We start from the raw sequence: 16,571 nt of genomic DNA, 5'->3' as shown, positions 1-16,571 counted from the left end.
CTGCTTTGAGTAGATTTTCTTTGCTGTAGGTTTGAAGTTCAAATGCAGAATCTGAAACATTCTCTAAAGAACAGCACACTCCAGTCAGTGTTATCTGAAAAGAAAATAAACAGTTAATGTCATTTGATTTTGAAGTTTATAAGATTCATTCATTAATAAAAACATGCATCACTTGTTCTTATGGCCTGTATTACTTACCTGTATTTCTATACCACACAGACAGCAGGGGGACATCTGTCACCTGTCCTACCTGTACTTGCCTGTATTTCTCTGTGAGAGATCTACACCAAAGTCTATACCACACAGACAGCAGGAGGACATCTGTCACCTGTCCTACCTATACTTACCTGTATTTCTCTGTCCTCTGGAAGATCTACACCAAAGTCTATACCACACAGACAGCAGGGAGACATCTGTCACTTGTCCTACCTGTACTTACCTGTATTTCTCTGTGGGAGATCCATACCAAAGTCTATACCACACAGACAGCAGGGAGACATCTGTCACCTGTCCTACCTGTACTTACCTGTATTTCTCTGTGGGAGATCTACACCAAAGTCTATACCACACAGACAGCAGGGAGACATCTGTCACCTGTCCTACCTGTACTTACCTGTATTTCTCTGTGGGAGATCTACACCAAAGTCTATACCACACAGACAGCAGGGAGACACCTGTCACCTGTCCTACCTGTACTTACCTGTATTTCTCTGTGGGAGATCTACACCAAAGTCTATACCACACAGACAGCAGGGAGACACCTGTCACCTGTCCTACCTGTACATACCTGTATTTCTCTGTGGGAGGTATACACCAAAGTCTATACCACACAGACAGCAGGGAGACATCTGTCACCTGTCCTACCTGTACTTACCTGTATTTCTCTGTGGGAGATGTACACCAAAGTCTATACCACACAGACAACAGGGAGACATCTGTCACCTGTCCTACCTGTATTTCTCTGTCCTCTGGAAGATCTGCACCAAAGTCTATACCACACAGACAGCAGGGAGACATCTGTCACCTGTCCTACCTGTACTTACCTGTATTTAACTGTGGGAGATCCACATCAAAGTCTATACCATACAGACAGCAGGGAGACATCTGTCACCTGTCCTACCTGTACTTACCTGTATTTCTCTGTGGGAGATGTACACCAAAGTCTATACCACACATACAACAAGGAGACATCTGTCACCTGTCCTTCCTGTACCTACCTGTATTTCTCTGTCCTCTGGAAGATCTGCACCAAAGTCTATACCACACAGACAACAGGGAGACATCTGTCACCTGTCCTATCTGTACTTACCTGTATTTCTCTGTGGGAGATCTACACCAAAGTCTATACCACACAGACAGCATGGAGACACCTGTCACCTGTCCTACCTGTACTTACCTGTATTTCTCTGTCCTCTGGGAGATCCACACTAAAGACAGCAGGGAGACACCTGTCACCTGTCCTACCTGTACTTACCTGTATTTCTCTGTGAGAGATGTACACCAAAGTCTATACCACACAGACAACAGGGGGACATCTGTCACCTGTCCTACCTGTACCTACCTGTATTTCTCTGTCCTCTGGAAGATCTGCTCCAAAGTCTATACCACACAGACAGCAGGGAGACATCTGTCACCTGTCCTACCTGTACTTACCTGTATTTCTCTGTGGGAGATCTACACCAAAGTCTATACCACACGAACAGCAGGGAGACATCTGTCACCTGTCCTACCTGTACTTACCTTTATTTCTCTGTGGGAGATGTACACCAAAGTCTATACCACACAGACAGCAGGGAGACATCTGTCTCCTGTCCTACCTGTACTTACCTGTATTTCTCTGTCTTCTGGGAGATCTACACCGAAGTCTATACCACACAGACAACAAGGGGACATCCGACGTAACTTATAACAGATTTTCTGAAAACCACAACAAACATCTATGTTAAAATAATGTCAATTTATCATAATGCACAAGTATTTTAATCTAATCTCACTGATAATTTAAGAGTTAACTGATATAAAATTGTCCTTAATAAAAGTTGTAAGTAAACATTACAAACTTAAAGCAAAATATTAATATTTTTACAGAAGAGGAAGGACAAAACATTGACAACTTGGAATGTGGATAACGGCCGTTAATCAGTCACGAAAACTAAAATAGCTACAATTCTGACTAACCTTGACTAGATTTTCAAAGATATCTATAAAACTGCTTTTAGAAGTAGACACAAACTCTTGTCTCCAAATCTGAGTAAACATCTTAAATAAGAAATAAAATATCAAATCAGGTCATTGACAAAGAATAAATTTAAATCGTTATCTTTGGCGCAGCAAATGATGTGCTAATTCATGAATACCGCTAAGAAATTTATAAATAAAATATATGGTGCAATAGTGTGTAGTGCTAATTCATGACTACGCCAACAACTCAATACCTAGTGATTGCGCTAATATTTGAATACACCAATTTATGTACACATACAGTAAAATACATGTATAAAGTACTATCTGTATATATTTCTGACAGTCGTAACTTTTATCAAATGGTGAAAGGTATGCATACAATGCATGACCAGTATCCACCATATATGCATTTAAACCATGATATAAACACCTAAGATCAGACCACACATGAATTATGAACTTTTTCTGTCAGTGACCTTGAACTTGCATTAATGACCTTGGTTCAAAGTCATAACACACACTCAGATCATAAGCAATCTTAGTGTAAAATGGGAACTCACAACGTTTATCAGAAAGATATGGACAGGACATGATTTTTTTTCTGTCACTGTCCTTGAACTTCCCCAAATGACCTTGGGTCAAGGTCATGACATACCCTTAGGTCATGGGCAAACTTTGTGTGAAGTAGAAGATTCTAATGTTCCTCCGTAAGAAAAATATGGACCGGACACGTTTGCACAGACAGCTAGACGGATAAGCTGATTCCTATATACCTCCCTCCCCCCAAATTTGGTTTGCAGGGGTTATAATTAACTTTCCAATCTCATTATCTCAAACTCAATGAGATGAATGAAAAACTTCAAGATACATGAGTAGTTGAGATATGAAGGGTAAAATACTTCATGAATAATTGGTTTGGTCTTCTAAATAACGGAGACGTATCCATGGTATAGGAGATATCAGAGTTATAGATCAAATAACTTATACAAGAGGCCCAAGGGCCTTGAATCGCTCTTCTGATAAATTATACAATCTATCCTAAAACCCAAGATGCATCAACTGACAAAGTTTTATGATTCTTAGCCAGTTAGGGCTGAAGATACAGTCAATTCTCGAATTATCGCCATTCGATTCATCGCCATTTTCGCAATACCGCCATGATTTCCCAAGAACGTTTTTCCTGCTATATAAAATTCTCTTTATAACGCCAAATTCGCATACCGCCATCTGCCACCCTGTTTTCAAAACAAACGTCCATTTTTAAGTGTCGATTATCTCGATATACCGCCACAGGTGCGTGCGGTCAGTGAAGCGCGGCTAATTGGTTGACGCTATCCCTGTTGTAAAGCATGCAAAGCCAGACAAGGTATACGCAATTAAATAATTAAATTAGAATTAAATGAACAAATAATTTTAATATGAACTGTTACAATGATGTTGTTCTGTTGTTTTGTTTAAAAAATCATTTAGTCACGGCTTCGCCACTAAAGGGGTAGTTGTGAAAGTACGCCGAATACAATATTATTTTGATGATCTCTGCTTTAAACAATACAAAGTTTGCCTAAAAACATTATACGGTATAAATTGTGAACGTTTCACTAACAATGATGCCATAAACAATAAATTTATTCAAGAAACCATTTTTCGTACTGTCAGCAATATATCACGACAATCGACCCAGCATGTTTTTTTTTATATCAGACGTGCCGACTTACATGTACATAGATGCACATGTACTTGTCTTTATTTCATAACTGCACATCTTGTTTTAAAGAAATTGTACATAAAAAATTACTTGAAGTATTTTAAAATTCAAAAATATGTTTTATATACATGTACATGTAATTATAAGAATAGAAACCTTACGCTTTATGGCATTTCTAAGAACGGTAACTCTACTTCTTGTTTCCTAAAAGATGGGAAATTCAATTCATCGCCAAATTCGTTATACCGCCATGATTTCTAAATCACAAAAGGTGGCGGTTTATCGAGAATTAACTGTATTTAAATGTAACTATAAAATACTATAAGTAGGTCATGGTGACCTACTTTTTGATTGAATTTTTCTGAGGACACAAGATGCATTAATTGACAAAGATTGATGATTCTAAGCCAATAAGTACTTGAGATATTCAAAAGTGGGTCACAGTGACCTACTTATTGGTCAACATTCTCCGAAAACCCAAGGTGCATAAACTGACAAAGTTTGACAATTCTAAACCAATAAGTACCCTAGAATACTTAAATATAGCCATAAGTGTCACAAGTAGGTCACTGTGACCTATATTTTGATCATCATTCTCCGAGAACCCAAGATGCATCAAATAACAAAGTTTGGTGATTTTAAACCAATAAGTACTTGAAATACCTAAATATAACAATTAAATGACAAAAGTAGGTCACTGTGACCTACTTTTTGGTCGACATTCTCAGAAAACCCAAGATGCATCTACTGACAAAGTTTGATGATTCTAAGCCAATCAGTACCTGAGATATTCAAAAGTGGGTCACCGTGACCTACTTTTTGGTCAACATGCTCCGAAAACCGAAGATGCATCAAATGACAAAATTTGATGATTCTAAACCAATTAGTACCTGAGATACATAAAACTAGCCATAAAATGTCAAAAGTAGGTCACTGTGACCTACTTTTTGGTCGACATGCTCCGAAAACCCAAGATGCAAGGAATGACAAAGTTTGATGATTCTAAGCCAATAAGTACCTGAGATACTAAAATATAGCCATAAAATGTCAAAAGTAGGTCACTGTGACCTACTTTTTGGTCGTTAATCTCCAAAAACCCAAGATGCATCTACTGACAAAGTTTGATGATTCTAAGCCAATTAGTACCTGAGATACTTAAATCCAGCCATAAAATGTCAAAATTAGGTCACAGTGACCTAGTTTTTGGTCGACATTTTCTGAAGACCAAAGATGCATCAACTGACAAAATTTGATGATCATAAGTCTAATAGTATTCAAAATATGCCTTTTAAACAATTTGAAAACAAATGCCTGCAAAGTTCAAAAAGAAGGTCAAAGTGACCTACTTTTTGATAAATATGTTTTAAGGCCTCTAGATGCATCAGCTTACAAGATTTGGTGATTCTAAACCTCTCGGTGTCTGAAATAATGGGATTAAATGTTTTTGAAAAGATTAGCCATAAAATTCAAAAAGTAGGTCACAATGACCTACTTTTAAGTTGATGTTGTTTGTGGACCCAAGATGCACCAACTGACAAAGTTTTATGATCATAGGCCTTAAAGTGTCCAAAATATGCCTCCAAATCAATTTGAAAACAAAACCCCGTAAAATTTTAAAACTAGGTCACTGTGACCTACTTTTGTATTAACATGATGGCAAGTCCTGAGATGCATCAACTTACAAGATTTGATGATCCTAGTCTTTATAGTAAGCAAAATATCAACGTTTTTAATGAGAGTAAATTTTGGTCACCTTTGAAGTGACCTTGAGACCACGCCCTTTGCCCAAGGGTCATGCCTTGAACAATTTTTTATCTTCAACATATCCTGACCCTTGTATGCAAGTTTGGTGAAAATCTGCCTGGTGGTTCTGGAGAAGAAGATTTTTTAGCAACCAGTACTTTTGGTTTTATTTTCGTGATTATCTCCCATTGTTTTAGGGTCCCACCCCTAATTTCAGTACAAATGGTAGCCCTTGGGCTAAGGATACCCTGTGACAAATTTTACAATAATTGGCCAAGGGGTTCTTGAGTTATGGCCCATATTCTAAAAAGTTAACGCACACCGCACACCGCACGACGCACACCGCACAAATGGCCATAGCATTAGCTCTTTGAGCCTTTGGCTCAGAAGAGCTAAAAAGTTCAACAGTACTTAAGGTGCTAGAAAAATCTGCATCTTTAAAATTTTCACCTGGAGATTGGAAGCCAGTAGGGTGGATCCTGGAATTTTGTGGGTGTTCAGCATGGTAAATCCCTCTGGAAGCTGAGACTGTTTCAGCAGTGATATTATATTCTCATCATTTGCATCATCAACCTGTCATAAATGTTCATATATTCAGTATAATTTCAAGCATCTGTTCATTTTTTTTTCTTTTTTAACAAGAGGTACAAAATTTCTAAGTTTATTTCAAGTGTTCACCTGGGTAATATGATCTTGAACCATTTCATGTACTGGTTAAGTTAAATAAGAAATAAAAACCTCAATGACAAAAGTGTCTTTGTTTCCAGAGGATAAATCCAGCTCTGACGCTTCTTCATCACTGTCGTCAGTGACCACACTACGGGGACTGATTTGTCCTGTATCCTACAAACACAGTTTTAAAACTTAAAAGATAATCCAAAATAAAAGATGACATCGAAGCGAGTAACATCATTCTATTAAACTACACGTACATGTACACTGTCCTTAAGAAATGACCATTGAGAAAAAAATTTTAACTCTTGAAATAATTAGTGCAAATATTTTTTTATAAAAACAACCTGTTAAAGTTCAGCTATGAAAAAGTTTAATAGTACACAAAATGCACTTCAATAGTAGTACTGTTATCTCCCACATGTGTTTTATTACGGAATAGCCTAAGATACTTTGTCAGATATTATACAAGAATTCACTTTGGAAATTCTCTATATATAATAATTTTTGAAAAGAAAAGATATGCATGAATTCAGTAATTACAATTTTTGTTAACAGTAAGAGAAAAAAAGGATAAGTTTCTCCCTATAGTTGACTCACAATGTGCAGCAGTTCATGTTTCTCTCGATTTCTCAGCACTCTCTCAGAAATCCTCTTCTGTATTTCCTGTAGGCGACTGTTCTCCTCCTCTGATGTGGCCTGAAACAAACAAAATATGACAATTTTATAGTTACTAATTCCCTAGAGATAGTATACGCAAATATTGTTTCTTAATTGGTAAACTTATCTATGCATTGCAAAAATGAAATTTGATTTCAATTATGAAATAAATAACAAGTTTATAAACAATTTCTCCTTTTCGGCCTTCTCAGGTAATAGAATACTTGTTATTTATTACTTATATATACATTTGAGGACAATTGAATATGTTCAAATTTAAATTATTGCACTAACCGTCCGTCGTAGATTTTGAAAAATGATGCAAGGTGTAAATCGGCTTGCATGGCGGTTACGCTTCGAATTCATCTCTATGGATTTATTTCTAATGGAATATTCTGTGAAAGGCTACTCTCTCACACAAGAAATCGTCTCAATGATAAAAAGTTAGAGGAATTTCGGTCGCTGGAAAGGGATTTCCGATGGATTGAGACACTTGTCCGAGCCAGTTAATTTGCAATTTGATCAAAAACATTCTTTCAGTAACTAAAGGCACACTTATCGTAAAACTCTGATAACACGGAGACAAAATATGAGGTGTTTAGCAGCTGTTCATGGCATGATTGCAAAGATATTTTCCAACAGATTTACACATTTATCGTGAGTAAAATTTAAAGATAAAATAAAAGTTTATCATGAAAATTTAACCAAAGGTCTATCGAAAAAATAAGGATGAATGTTAGAGACTGTGCAGCTGACAAAAGTGAAGAAAAATGTAAACAAAAGTTAGGCTCCTAATGTACACAGGTTGATATAGCCCCAAAACTGTATAAAATACTTGTTTACGTTTAAAATAAAATAATTATCATTTTACTTGCTTATTTTATTCATTTTTATACATGAAAAGCAAGTAGAGCAGGTCATTTTATAATTTATGTACCGGTAGATATTATTGCGCCGTGTGATTAGGTCACGTTTGACATCTGACCTCACAAACTTTAAATTATATTTTCTCTCTGTATGTTTATATAATGGAGAGATACCACAAATGTATATATTTTAAATTATGGCATGTTGTAAAATTATTCAAGCACACAATTTTTGCTCAAACATTACAAGCCACTGAAGTAACTTCAATCTCATGAATAGTTAGAAAAAGAGAATATTCTAGTGATGAGTTGAAATGTAATTGGAGAGTTTACCTGACCCGACACCCTGGGAACTGAAGGCATGGGAAGGGCTGCCATGAAAACAGCAGTAGCAGTCTGAAATAATAAAGAAATATCAATTATTTTGAAGACAAAGCTATAAAATATACTAGTAGCTTCATATTATTGCACATTGACTTTATAATGTAATATCCACTCTTCAATTTTATTAAAATTCAACAATTCTTTAAGAAACTTGCAAACATTTCTTTAACGGCATATATTTCATTAACGAAAGCTTTTCTCAAACTTGTTAACTTAACTTGAAAATTTATATATTAAATACATGTCATCAAAAAAAATTATTTGAATAAGTAGATACAGGAATAAGATCATGAATATAATTAAGGTTCTTTATAATTTGTACCACCACCGCAATATACTGGACTTACTGCCACTCCGACTAGTAAGGACTCGCCCACTGTGATCTGGATCTTAAGGCCGTACAGACCATTCATACCACACAGCTGTAAAAAAAATATTAAACAATAGAGACCATTCATAGCACATACATGTAGCTGTTAAAAAATCCCATAGCTTTAAAAATCATGATGTGTACGTACATTCAAACTGAAATGAGGATTTAATTTTTCTCCCTATGAAGAGGCTGCAGAATTCAATTAAAGTCTCTCATTTAAACACTTAAAAAAACTTGTGTTCTGGACTAATCAATATGGATTCATGGACAATTATGAAGTAATTTGCTTTAACTGTGATACCTTGAGTTTATTCATCAACTGACTGTGAAGTTCATATTCCAAGAAAGGAAGACACTGAAACAAATATACCCAGCATTAGTTTGTAGTAAGATATAAAATGAGAGAAAAGATTGCTTGTATATTTTGTTTCAATAGCAGCATAACACATTTTTAATAGATTTTTAGTGCAAAGCACTTTAAAATTTAGAAATTCCATGCCATATACATTCTTAAGTATTTTATTCTATATATTTGCTAATATCTATAACAATTTAATATCAAACTATTCTATGAATAAGGAACTATTAAAATGATAAGAGTATTATTTCAGAATCCATACATCACTTATCTCTCTGGCATTGGACTCTCCTCCTTTGCTTTTAGCTTTTGGTCGACAAACCCTACAATAGAAATACATGTACATTCAGACCTAGATATAAAATCATTAATTAAAATTCTTATATCCTACATGTTACAATTTGCCTGTATAGATGTAAGAATTGTAAGACCATCTTTGAAAAAAATGTTTGGTTGTCTCTTCTCAACTGACTGACCAGAAATGGCCAAACTCGAAACATTTTAAGTCTTCCATTTTAGAATTAAAGCTGATATTCCTACCCACCTGGCCTGTATGAAGGCACCTTTGCCATGGGTCTGTATCTCTGTGGGTGGATCTATAGTGGTGAACAGCACATCAGGAACTTTACGTTTCCTACATTGTATAAAATAACACAATATTTTATATGTACAAGCATATGCAGAATTTATATCACTTTAACAAGAAATTTCCAATTATTGTTACACTTTAAAAAGAAGAGAAATCTAGTGTACTTATAAAAAATTCTGTTTTATTATCTTCTGAAGGCAACTCTTTAAAACAGAAATCAGAGAATACAACTATTTCTAAAGTTTCATTAAAATCTCTGACCTGCATATTCCACAGACAGACAGATTGACAGGGAAGGGAGCAGAGCTGGGTTTGTATGGTACGTGACACAGAAGGCAGTTATAGTGGGGTGACCCATCATCAGATCTGTCAAATAAAATCAGCAGTTAAACCCAGTATCATCATGTGTCATATCATCGTGTGGTGTGTATATAAGGTATCATATGGTCATGTTTATGTTGTTTTAAAGGTAATAATATTAATACATGAATATTTTGTCATCATACTTCTTAAAAAAGAGCAATATGGACAATCTTATGATGTGGTGAAACTGAACTATTTGTGTGAGACATAAATGTCTGTGTTGGCCAAAGTCATAATAATAAACAAATGAAGGATCTCTTCATGTAAAGGTATAAATACAGACCCATGATCATAGAGAGCTTGGAGGGAGCTCTGGGCAGCAGAATTAGCGAGGTTTACGTCCACATACAGCTTCTTGTCTCGCTCTTTTTCAGTAGAGGGCTTCTCAGGAACAGCAGGGGTGGGGGGAGGTACCCGTGTCGATGATGTGGGGTCATAAGTGACGTTCACTCGGGCAGCAGTACCAGTCGCACACAACACAATGATTTCATCACTATAGAAGAAGGTGTTCATTTGTATATGTATATTAAGTAGAAACATTTTTTATCAAAATTTATATTGCTACAGAAGGAACTAACCACAGTTACCTAACATCTCATTAAATCTTGAAATGTGCTGTCTATGATGGTACATATATTTCTGTGTACCAAATCACATGACATCCCATGGTTTATTTGAATGTCTTACCAGATGGTGGTCTTTTCTGTGTATCCTAACACAGCGTGACACCCCATGGCTTTACAGTGAGTTCGTATCTCTGTCCTAATCTCCGTCCACCAGGCATCTCTTGTCTCTGGTTCCTCTACAATAACCATGGTAACAACATTTTAAAATTCTTCCCAAACCTTTACCTCATTATCAGCCACTATGTAACAAAATATCGCTTTTTTAGGGAAAAAAAAATTAGTGTGGATTTTGATTTTGAGGTTATTAGACCACAAAATCTGTGATAAAAAATTTAAATTTCATGGAGTACAAGATTTAATCACACTTATATACAATGAAAACATCCCCCTCCCAAAGTGATATTACAGTGATGAAATATCAAATTCAATTTTAACTGTGCTTTGAATTAATGCAAAGTTTTGTATTACTGAATTACCCTACATGTACAGCAGAAGTGGTTTAACTAACCTGGGTTGTGAATCTTGTCCAGGAGTTTGACTGACTTGGCTGACACCACACCTCCCAGGTGTACAATAAACCCAACAGGAAACGAGGTCATGGTGAAGAAAGGATACTCCTGAAAATTAATAAATTGTATCAAATGAACCAATTCAAAAAAATTATTGTTAATATGTTCATATACTTTCATGTACTAATATGAGCTCTATATTGGGTAGCAATTAAAGCTTCAAGTTTGACTAACTATAAGCTTTATTGCTGTGATAAGTGAATTACAAGTATATTTATCCATGAAATGACATCTTCCTTATCTAACCATGAGCTCTATGCTGGATTGCTAAGCCCTCAACTTAGCATAAGCTGTATGCTGGGTTGCTGAGCTGACAGCTTGACTTACCATGAGCTCTATACTGGGTTGCTGAGCTGACAGCTTGACTTACCATGAGCTCTATACTGGGTTGCTGAGCTGAGAGCTTAGTAGCAGTTTTACTACCACTTCCTACAACACTACCACTTCCACTGCTCTCTGTTAGACTGCTTCCTACAAATCAACCACCTGTAAATTACTAATTCAACACTAAATACTGAGTGTTTAAAGTCAAAAACTCCTGGACATACCTTTAGGAGGTGTGGTGCTACTAGCATCTGATTCGGAGGATCGTCTCACCACTGTCTGAGGGGAGTTCACCTTGACAGGTGATGTAGCACACCTAATTATGTTGGGTGGGGAGGAGGGTATGGCAGAATCCTCAATGAGAGGGGAACTGAAAGGAAAACTGAATGCTGATTGGCTGCTTTGAACTAGGGGTGGGGCAGAGGGAGGAGGGGAGATGGAGGCTGTTTTCTTGACGGGTGTGTGGGGTGGGGTCATTGTTAAGTGATGATGTGAGCGAGAGAGAAGGGAGGGGCCATGGGTGGGAGGGGTGTGGTGATGATTGAAGTAGTGAAGAGAGTTCACAGCATGCCTCAAACTGAAAGAGAAACAGAAAGGAAAAAACGCTTATTGTAGGATCTTGGTTACCATGCTCAACATTCAAAATACATGCAACAATAATGTCAAGAAAGCACTTCTTTTTAATTAGAAAGCAAGTTACCATTCAAAGCAGACAAATTCATTGAGAAAAATTGTTATTCTTTTTAATAAAATCATTTTGCTCATTCATGCAGCAGTTGCTGTTGAAGCTTTCACAACTGATCTGGATATACAGTTAATTCTCGATAAACCGCCATCTTTTGTAATTCAGAAATGTTGGCGGTATAACGAATTTGGCGATGAATTGAATTTCTCATCTTTTAGGAAACAAGAAGTAGAGTTACCGTTCTTAGAAATAATTTAGCGTTTCTATTTTTATTATTACATGTTCATGTTTCTAAATTTTAAAATACTTCAAGTAATTTTTTATGCGCAATTTCGTTAAATCAAAATATGCAGTTATGAAATAAAGACAAGTACATGTGTATGCATGTAAATCTGCACGTCTGATATTGAAAAAAAAAATCTGCACGTCTGATATTGAAAAAAAAATATGCTTGGTCGATCGTATCGATATATTGCCGATTGTATGTGAAATGAATTCTTGAATAAATTCATTGTTTATCGCATCATTGTTAATGAAACATTCACAATTCATACCGTATAATTATTTTTAAAGCAATCTTTGCATTGTTTAAAGCTCAAAATAATATCGTTATCGGCGTACTTAAAAAACAACGACCGCTTTCGTGGCGAAGTCTTGACTAAATGATTTTTATTAAACAGAAAACAAAATAATTATAACACTTCATGTTAAAATTATTGTTCATTAATTCTTATCTAAATTTTAATTGCATGTGTCTAGTCTGGCTTCGCATTCTTTACAACAGGAATAGTGTCAATAATTAGCCGCGCTTCACTGATCACATGCACCTGTGGCGGTATATCGAGATAATTGACACTTAAAAATGGACGTTTGTTCTGAAAACAGGGTGGCGGATGGCGGTATGCGAATTTGGCGTTATAAAGAGAATTTGATATAGCAGGAAAAATGTTCTTGGGAAATCATGGCGGTATTGCTAAAATGGCGATGAATCGAATGGCGATAATTCGAGAATTGACTGTATTATAAACTCAAAAGTATAAAACAGATCACCAACACTTCGTGAGAATGCAGCAGTAAATTTATTTTGTTGACCACTTTCGACCTGTGACCAGCTTTTCTTTGTTTTGGATATATCATAATTAGAGTTTCACATATTTATAAATAATGTTGTAAAAGATTTTAGTGTCAGTACAAATTTGTATTAAAAAAAGCCCTCTACCAATGTCAAATTAATTGTTAAAATACTTGTTTAACGTGAATTTTTTTTTTGGTGATTTGAACTTGTTTAGTGCAAGAAGTGGTTGACTTGAAATGTTAAAAACATGTGAAAGAAATGCTTCATGATTTAAATATACTTTTTTTAATAAACAAAAACGTACCACTAGGTGCATTGCTTGAAATAAAATTCAAAAAAAAATCTTACTGAGTAAATTGCAATCTTAACTATGAACGATTTCAATTCTGCATCAGAAGCACTTTGTGATTCTTAACCTTTAGTTTATATTGTTTTCTTATATCATGCTACATGTAATTATTAAACACAAAGCACATGCATTGCCATTTTTAGAGACAATAAAAAAAAAACAACAACATTTTGACTAAGTATGTCATTCTACTGAATAAATCAAAACTACTAACAAAAGGCATGATGTGATTATCAATGTGTGCTTTTCATTATTATCAAAGTACTAGTGGAATTGGAAGCAAAATAAAAAAAATCATGACAACATTTAATGGTTTTTCTAAATTCATATTTCATCAGATACAGTTAACAACATCAAAATCTACTGTGACATTGAAGGGAGGTATATTGAGGCTGTATATTTTTTCAGAAATCACATGTAGTTATACATGTAGAGAATTTTCCAACCCTATTTGTGGTTGAATTTATCACAATGAAGAAATATGTTAAGATGTTATTCTAATATGATAAAAAATGTATTACTAATCATGGTATTAGCAAATGGATTATGGATGTTATTTTACAGATCAGATTGATATTAAAAACATTAAATAACGTAAACCAATCTCCACTTATCAATGATACACAACAACAAAGAAAATCCTCTGGTGTGATAAACACCACACTACAAGTATATGTACTTACTTCAGAAATATGTGTACATCAAATCTACATAAACTGGCTGATAAATTGTAGCATTTACAGTATAAAAACAATTGACTTTTTTGTAAAAAACGTGTGTTTGTGAAACAAAATTACCAGTATGTCTTTTGTACAATACAATTCCTATATAGCCATTTGTCCTTTGGAATGACCCTAACCTGACCTTGACCTTCATCATATCCTATGATATAAAGTCCTCTGAATCGATTAAGTGATCCCTGCTTATGGGGGATACAATTAAGTGATCCTTGCTTATGGGGGATACAATTAAGGATCAACAGAATAACCTGCTAGCTAATCATTGAACCTGACAGCAGGAAATTCATCTCATGTTTTTGCCATGAGATATTGTCATAACAATACAGGTATTAAAATATAGTCCTACTGGAGTAGCCTCTTCACAACTCTAAACTTAGAATGTCAAAGCTCATATTGACTCTAACAGCTTCTTTAATTACATCATGAACAGTATTCAAAATTATCAGGTCAAAAGAAACAAGTGACCATTTCAAATTTCTGAGTGCTCTAAAAGCGGGACCTTTATGCAATGTTTGGACAATGAGAAATATCAAAGCAAATCCCATTTGAGGTAAGCATTGTAAAAGACACTTCATAATCAATACAAATCATCAAATATGCAGATTCAAGACATGAAAAAAAACATTTGGCAGTAAAAAATGATATTAAGAAAGTTACTTACTCTTTGAATTGAGGAGAGGCGCCTTGAGGTGAAGGGGGCATCAACTGTGAAGGCCGTACCAAGGTCACTCCAGTTCCAATGCCCCGAGCTACAATACCAGACTCACCCTCCAGATCAAAGCACTGACAATAGCTTGGAAAAATAAGGTCAGCGGATTGAATTGATTGAAAAATGGAATAAATTGGAGAGATATGAACACAACTGATACTGTAAAGAAATGTATGTAAACCTAGATAAACACTGTATTAACACTGAATGTCAAATTGATAATAAACATTGTTTTATGTGGAAACTGGCTTATCAATGACTACTTTTAAAAGACTTATTTACAATGTAAAAAGTATAATTTTAAGATTTACCCAATCACTGCATTTCCACCCAACTCTGCTACTTTTACACCAATTTTCCTCTGAAGTTCACCTACATGTATAAAATGTTGTCATTAGTTGTTCATATAAACTTTTTTACATCATTCAAAATGTCAAGATGTATTCTCAGACAATTTTTTGCACTTAATGTTATGAATGCAACAAAGCATGAGCAAGCATATTATGATATTCATAAGTAAAAATTAGTGTAAATAATAAGGCTCTCTCTTTATCAATAATATTAGCTTTTAATACCTGAGAGTTTGGAGAAGAGTCGTTGCCTTGCTTCATTAGATGCCCGCGGTGTTCTGATCTTGTCAATCCACTGATACTCCGGGTCATCATTGACCACTAATTCCTCCACAAATCCGTTAATGACCTGCATGCGATACCCTGAAGGCACTTCCGCAGCTGAAACAACCACATAATTACATCCACATGTAGAAAATGTTGGAATAATTCTATCAAAATAGATAAATATATTTTTGTGCTGTTTTCTTTTTCTAATTCTATACCACATTACAATTCAAGAAATCTGCACTATATATTAACCCTGAATGGAACAAAATTGAGATTCAGTGGAATTTTCACCAGGTCAAAAAACTATGTTAGTTTTATAGTTTTCAAAGAAATACTTGTTCTGATTTCTATCATTATGCTTACTGCTGAAGAACTGGATGCCACATGATGACTGACGGAACTTGTTCACATCTGAAAACAGGTCTACCTTGACAATGAGATTGAGCTCCCCTCGAATACCTAGAAACAGAGATGTAACACTGTCAATCAATTAAAATTGCTACATATTGTACATGTTTTTCATTTGCTAACACACGTCACAAATATAAACAATACAGATAGTAAAACTTATCTCTGGATAGTTAATTTTAAATGATAAGATACATAATAACCTAGAATTAAATATTCATTTAAAGAATCTTAATATCTAGAGAAAAATGCATCATGCAAATATTCGAGTAGATATAAAGTACATGGTAATGAAAATTGATATTTAGACTCTTTGACATATAATTGTACGTCTCTAAATTCTAACTACATGTACTTGTTTAAGATAATTAAGCAAAAGTAATTGAATATACCTAATAAATATAAAAACAAGTTTAACAACCTTTGACTTTACCCTAATCTGAATCTGATGAATTTTACCCACTTAGCTCAGATAACTAATCACTTATCACTTAATTCTTGTTCATAGTCTACCTAAGTTGACCTTGGTGTGACCATACCATGCATAGTGTCGTAGATAGGGAACCATC

General features: G+C 35.0%; 1 protein-coding gene across 6 annotated transcripts in view; it reads right to left on the bottom strand.

The window, feature by feature from the left end:
* LOC134267285 (C2 domain-containing protein 5-like) overlaps positions 1-16,565 on the bottom strand; it is a 46,660-nt gene extending 30,095 nt beyond the window's left edge. For 5 of the 6 annotated variants that reach the window (XM_062749504.1, XM_062749503.1, XM_062749505.1 and 2 more), the window contains exons 1-22: positions 16,542-16,565; positions 15,958-16,053; positions 15,550-15,705; positions 15,286-15,346; positions 14,927-15,058; positions 11,641-11,993; positions 11,463-11,563; positions 11,032-11,140; positions 10,585-10,699; positions 10,181-10,390; positions 9,796-9,900; positions 9,490-9,579; positions 9,208-9,268; positions 8,889-8,942; positions 8,562-8,636; positions 8,164-8,226; positions 6,905-7,003; positions 6,371-6,475; positions 6,083-6,205; positions 2,179-2,259; positions 1,828-1,917; positions 1-94 (exon numbers count right to left, since the gene is read on the bottom strand). In XM_062749504.1, the coding sequence (XP_062605488.1) occupies positions 1-94; positions 1,828-1,917; positions 2,179-2,259; positions 6,083-6,205; positions 6,371-6,475; positions 6,905-7,003; positions 8,164-8,226; positions 8,562-8,636; positions 8,889-8,942; positions 9,208-9,268; positions 9,490-9,579; positions 9,796-9,900; positions 10,181-10,390; positions 10,585-10,699; positions 11,032-11,140; positions 11,463-11,563; positions 11,641-11,993; positions 14,927-15,058; positions 15,286-15,346; positions 15,550-15,705; positions 15,958-16,053; positions 16,542-16,548 (2,380 nt within the window). In that variant the 5' untranslated portion in view covers positions 16,549-16,565. The remainder of the gene's footprint in view (positions 95-1,827; positions 1,918-2,178; positions 2,260-6,082; positions 6,206-6,370; positions 6,476-6,904; positions 7,004-8,163; positions 8,227-8,561; positions 8,637-8,888; positions 8,943-9,207; positions 9,269-9,489; positions 9,580-9,795; positions 9,901-10,180; positions 10,391-10,584; positions 10,700-11,031; positions 11,141-11,462; positions 11,564-11,640; positions 11,994-14,926; positions 15,059-15,285; positions 15,347-15,549; positions 15,706-15,957; positions 16,054-16,541) is intronic. The other variant, XM_062749507.1, reaches the window with a different exon arrangement.
* Between the last annotated feature and the right edge of the window lie 6 nt (positions 16,566-16,571).

This window comes from Saccostrea cucullata, unplaced genomic scaffold (genome assembly GCF_032062105.1).
Source record: "Saccostrea cucullata isolate Sc308-1 unplaced genomic scaffold, CSIRO_AGI_Scuc_v1 ctg742, whole genome shotgun sequence".
Classification (NCBI taxonomy): Eukaryota; Metazoa; Mollusca; class Bivalvia; order Ostreida; family Ostreidae; genus Saccostrea; species Saccostrea cuccullata.
Note: the sequence above shows the minus strand (reverse complement) of the source record. Positions and strands in the feature narration are given on the sequence as shown.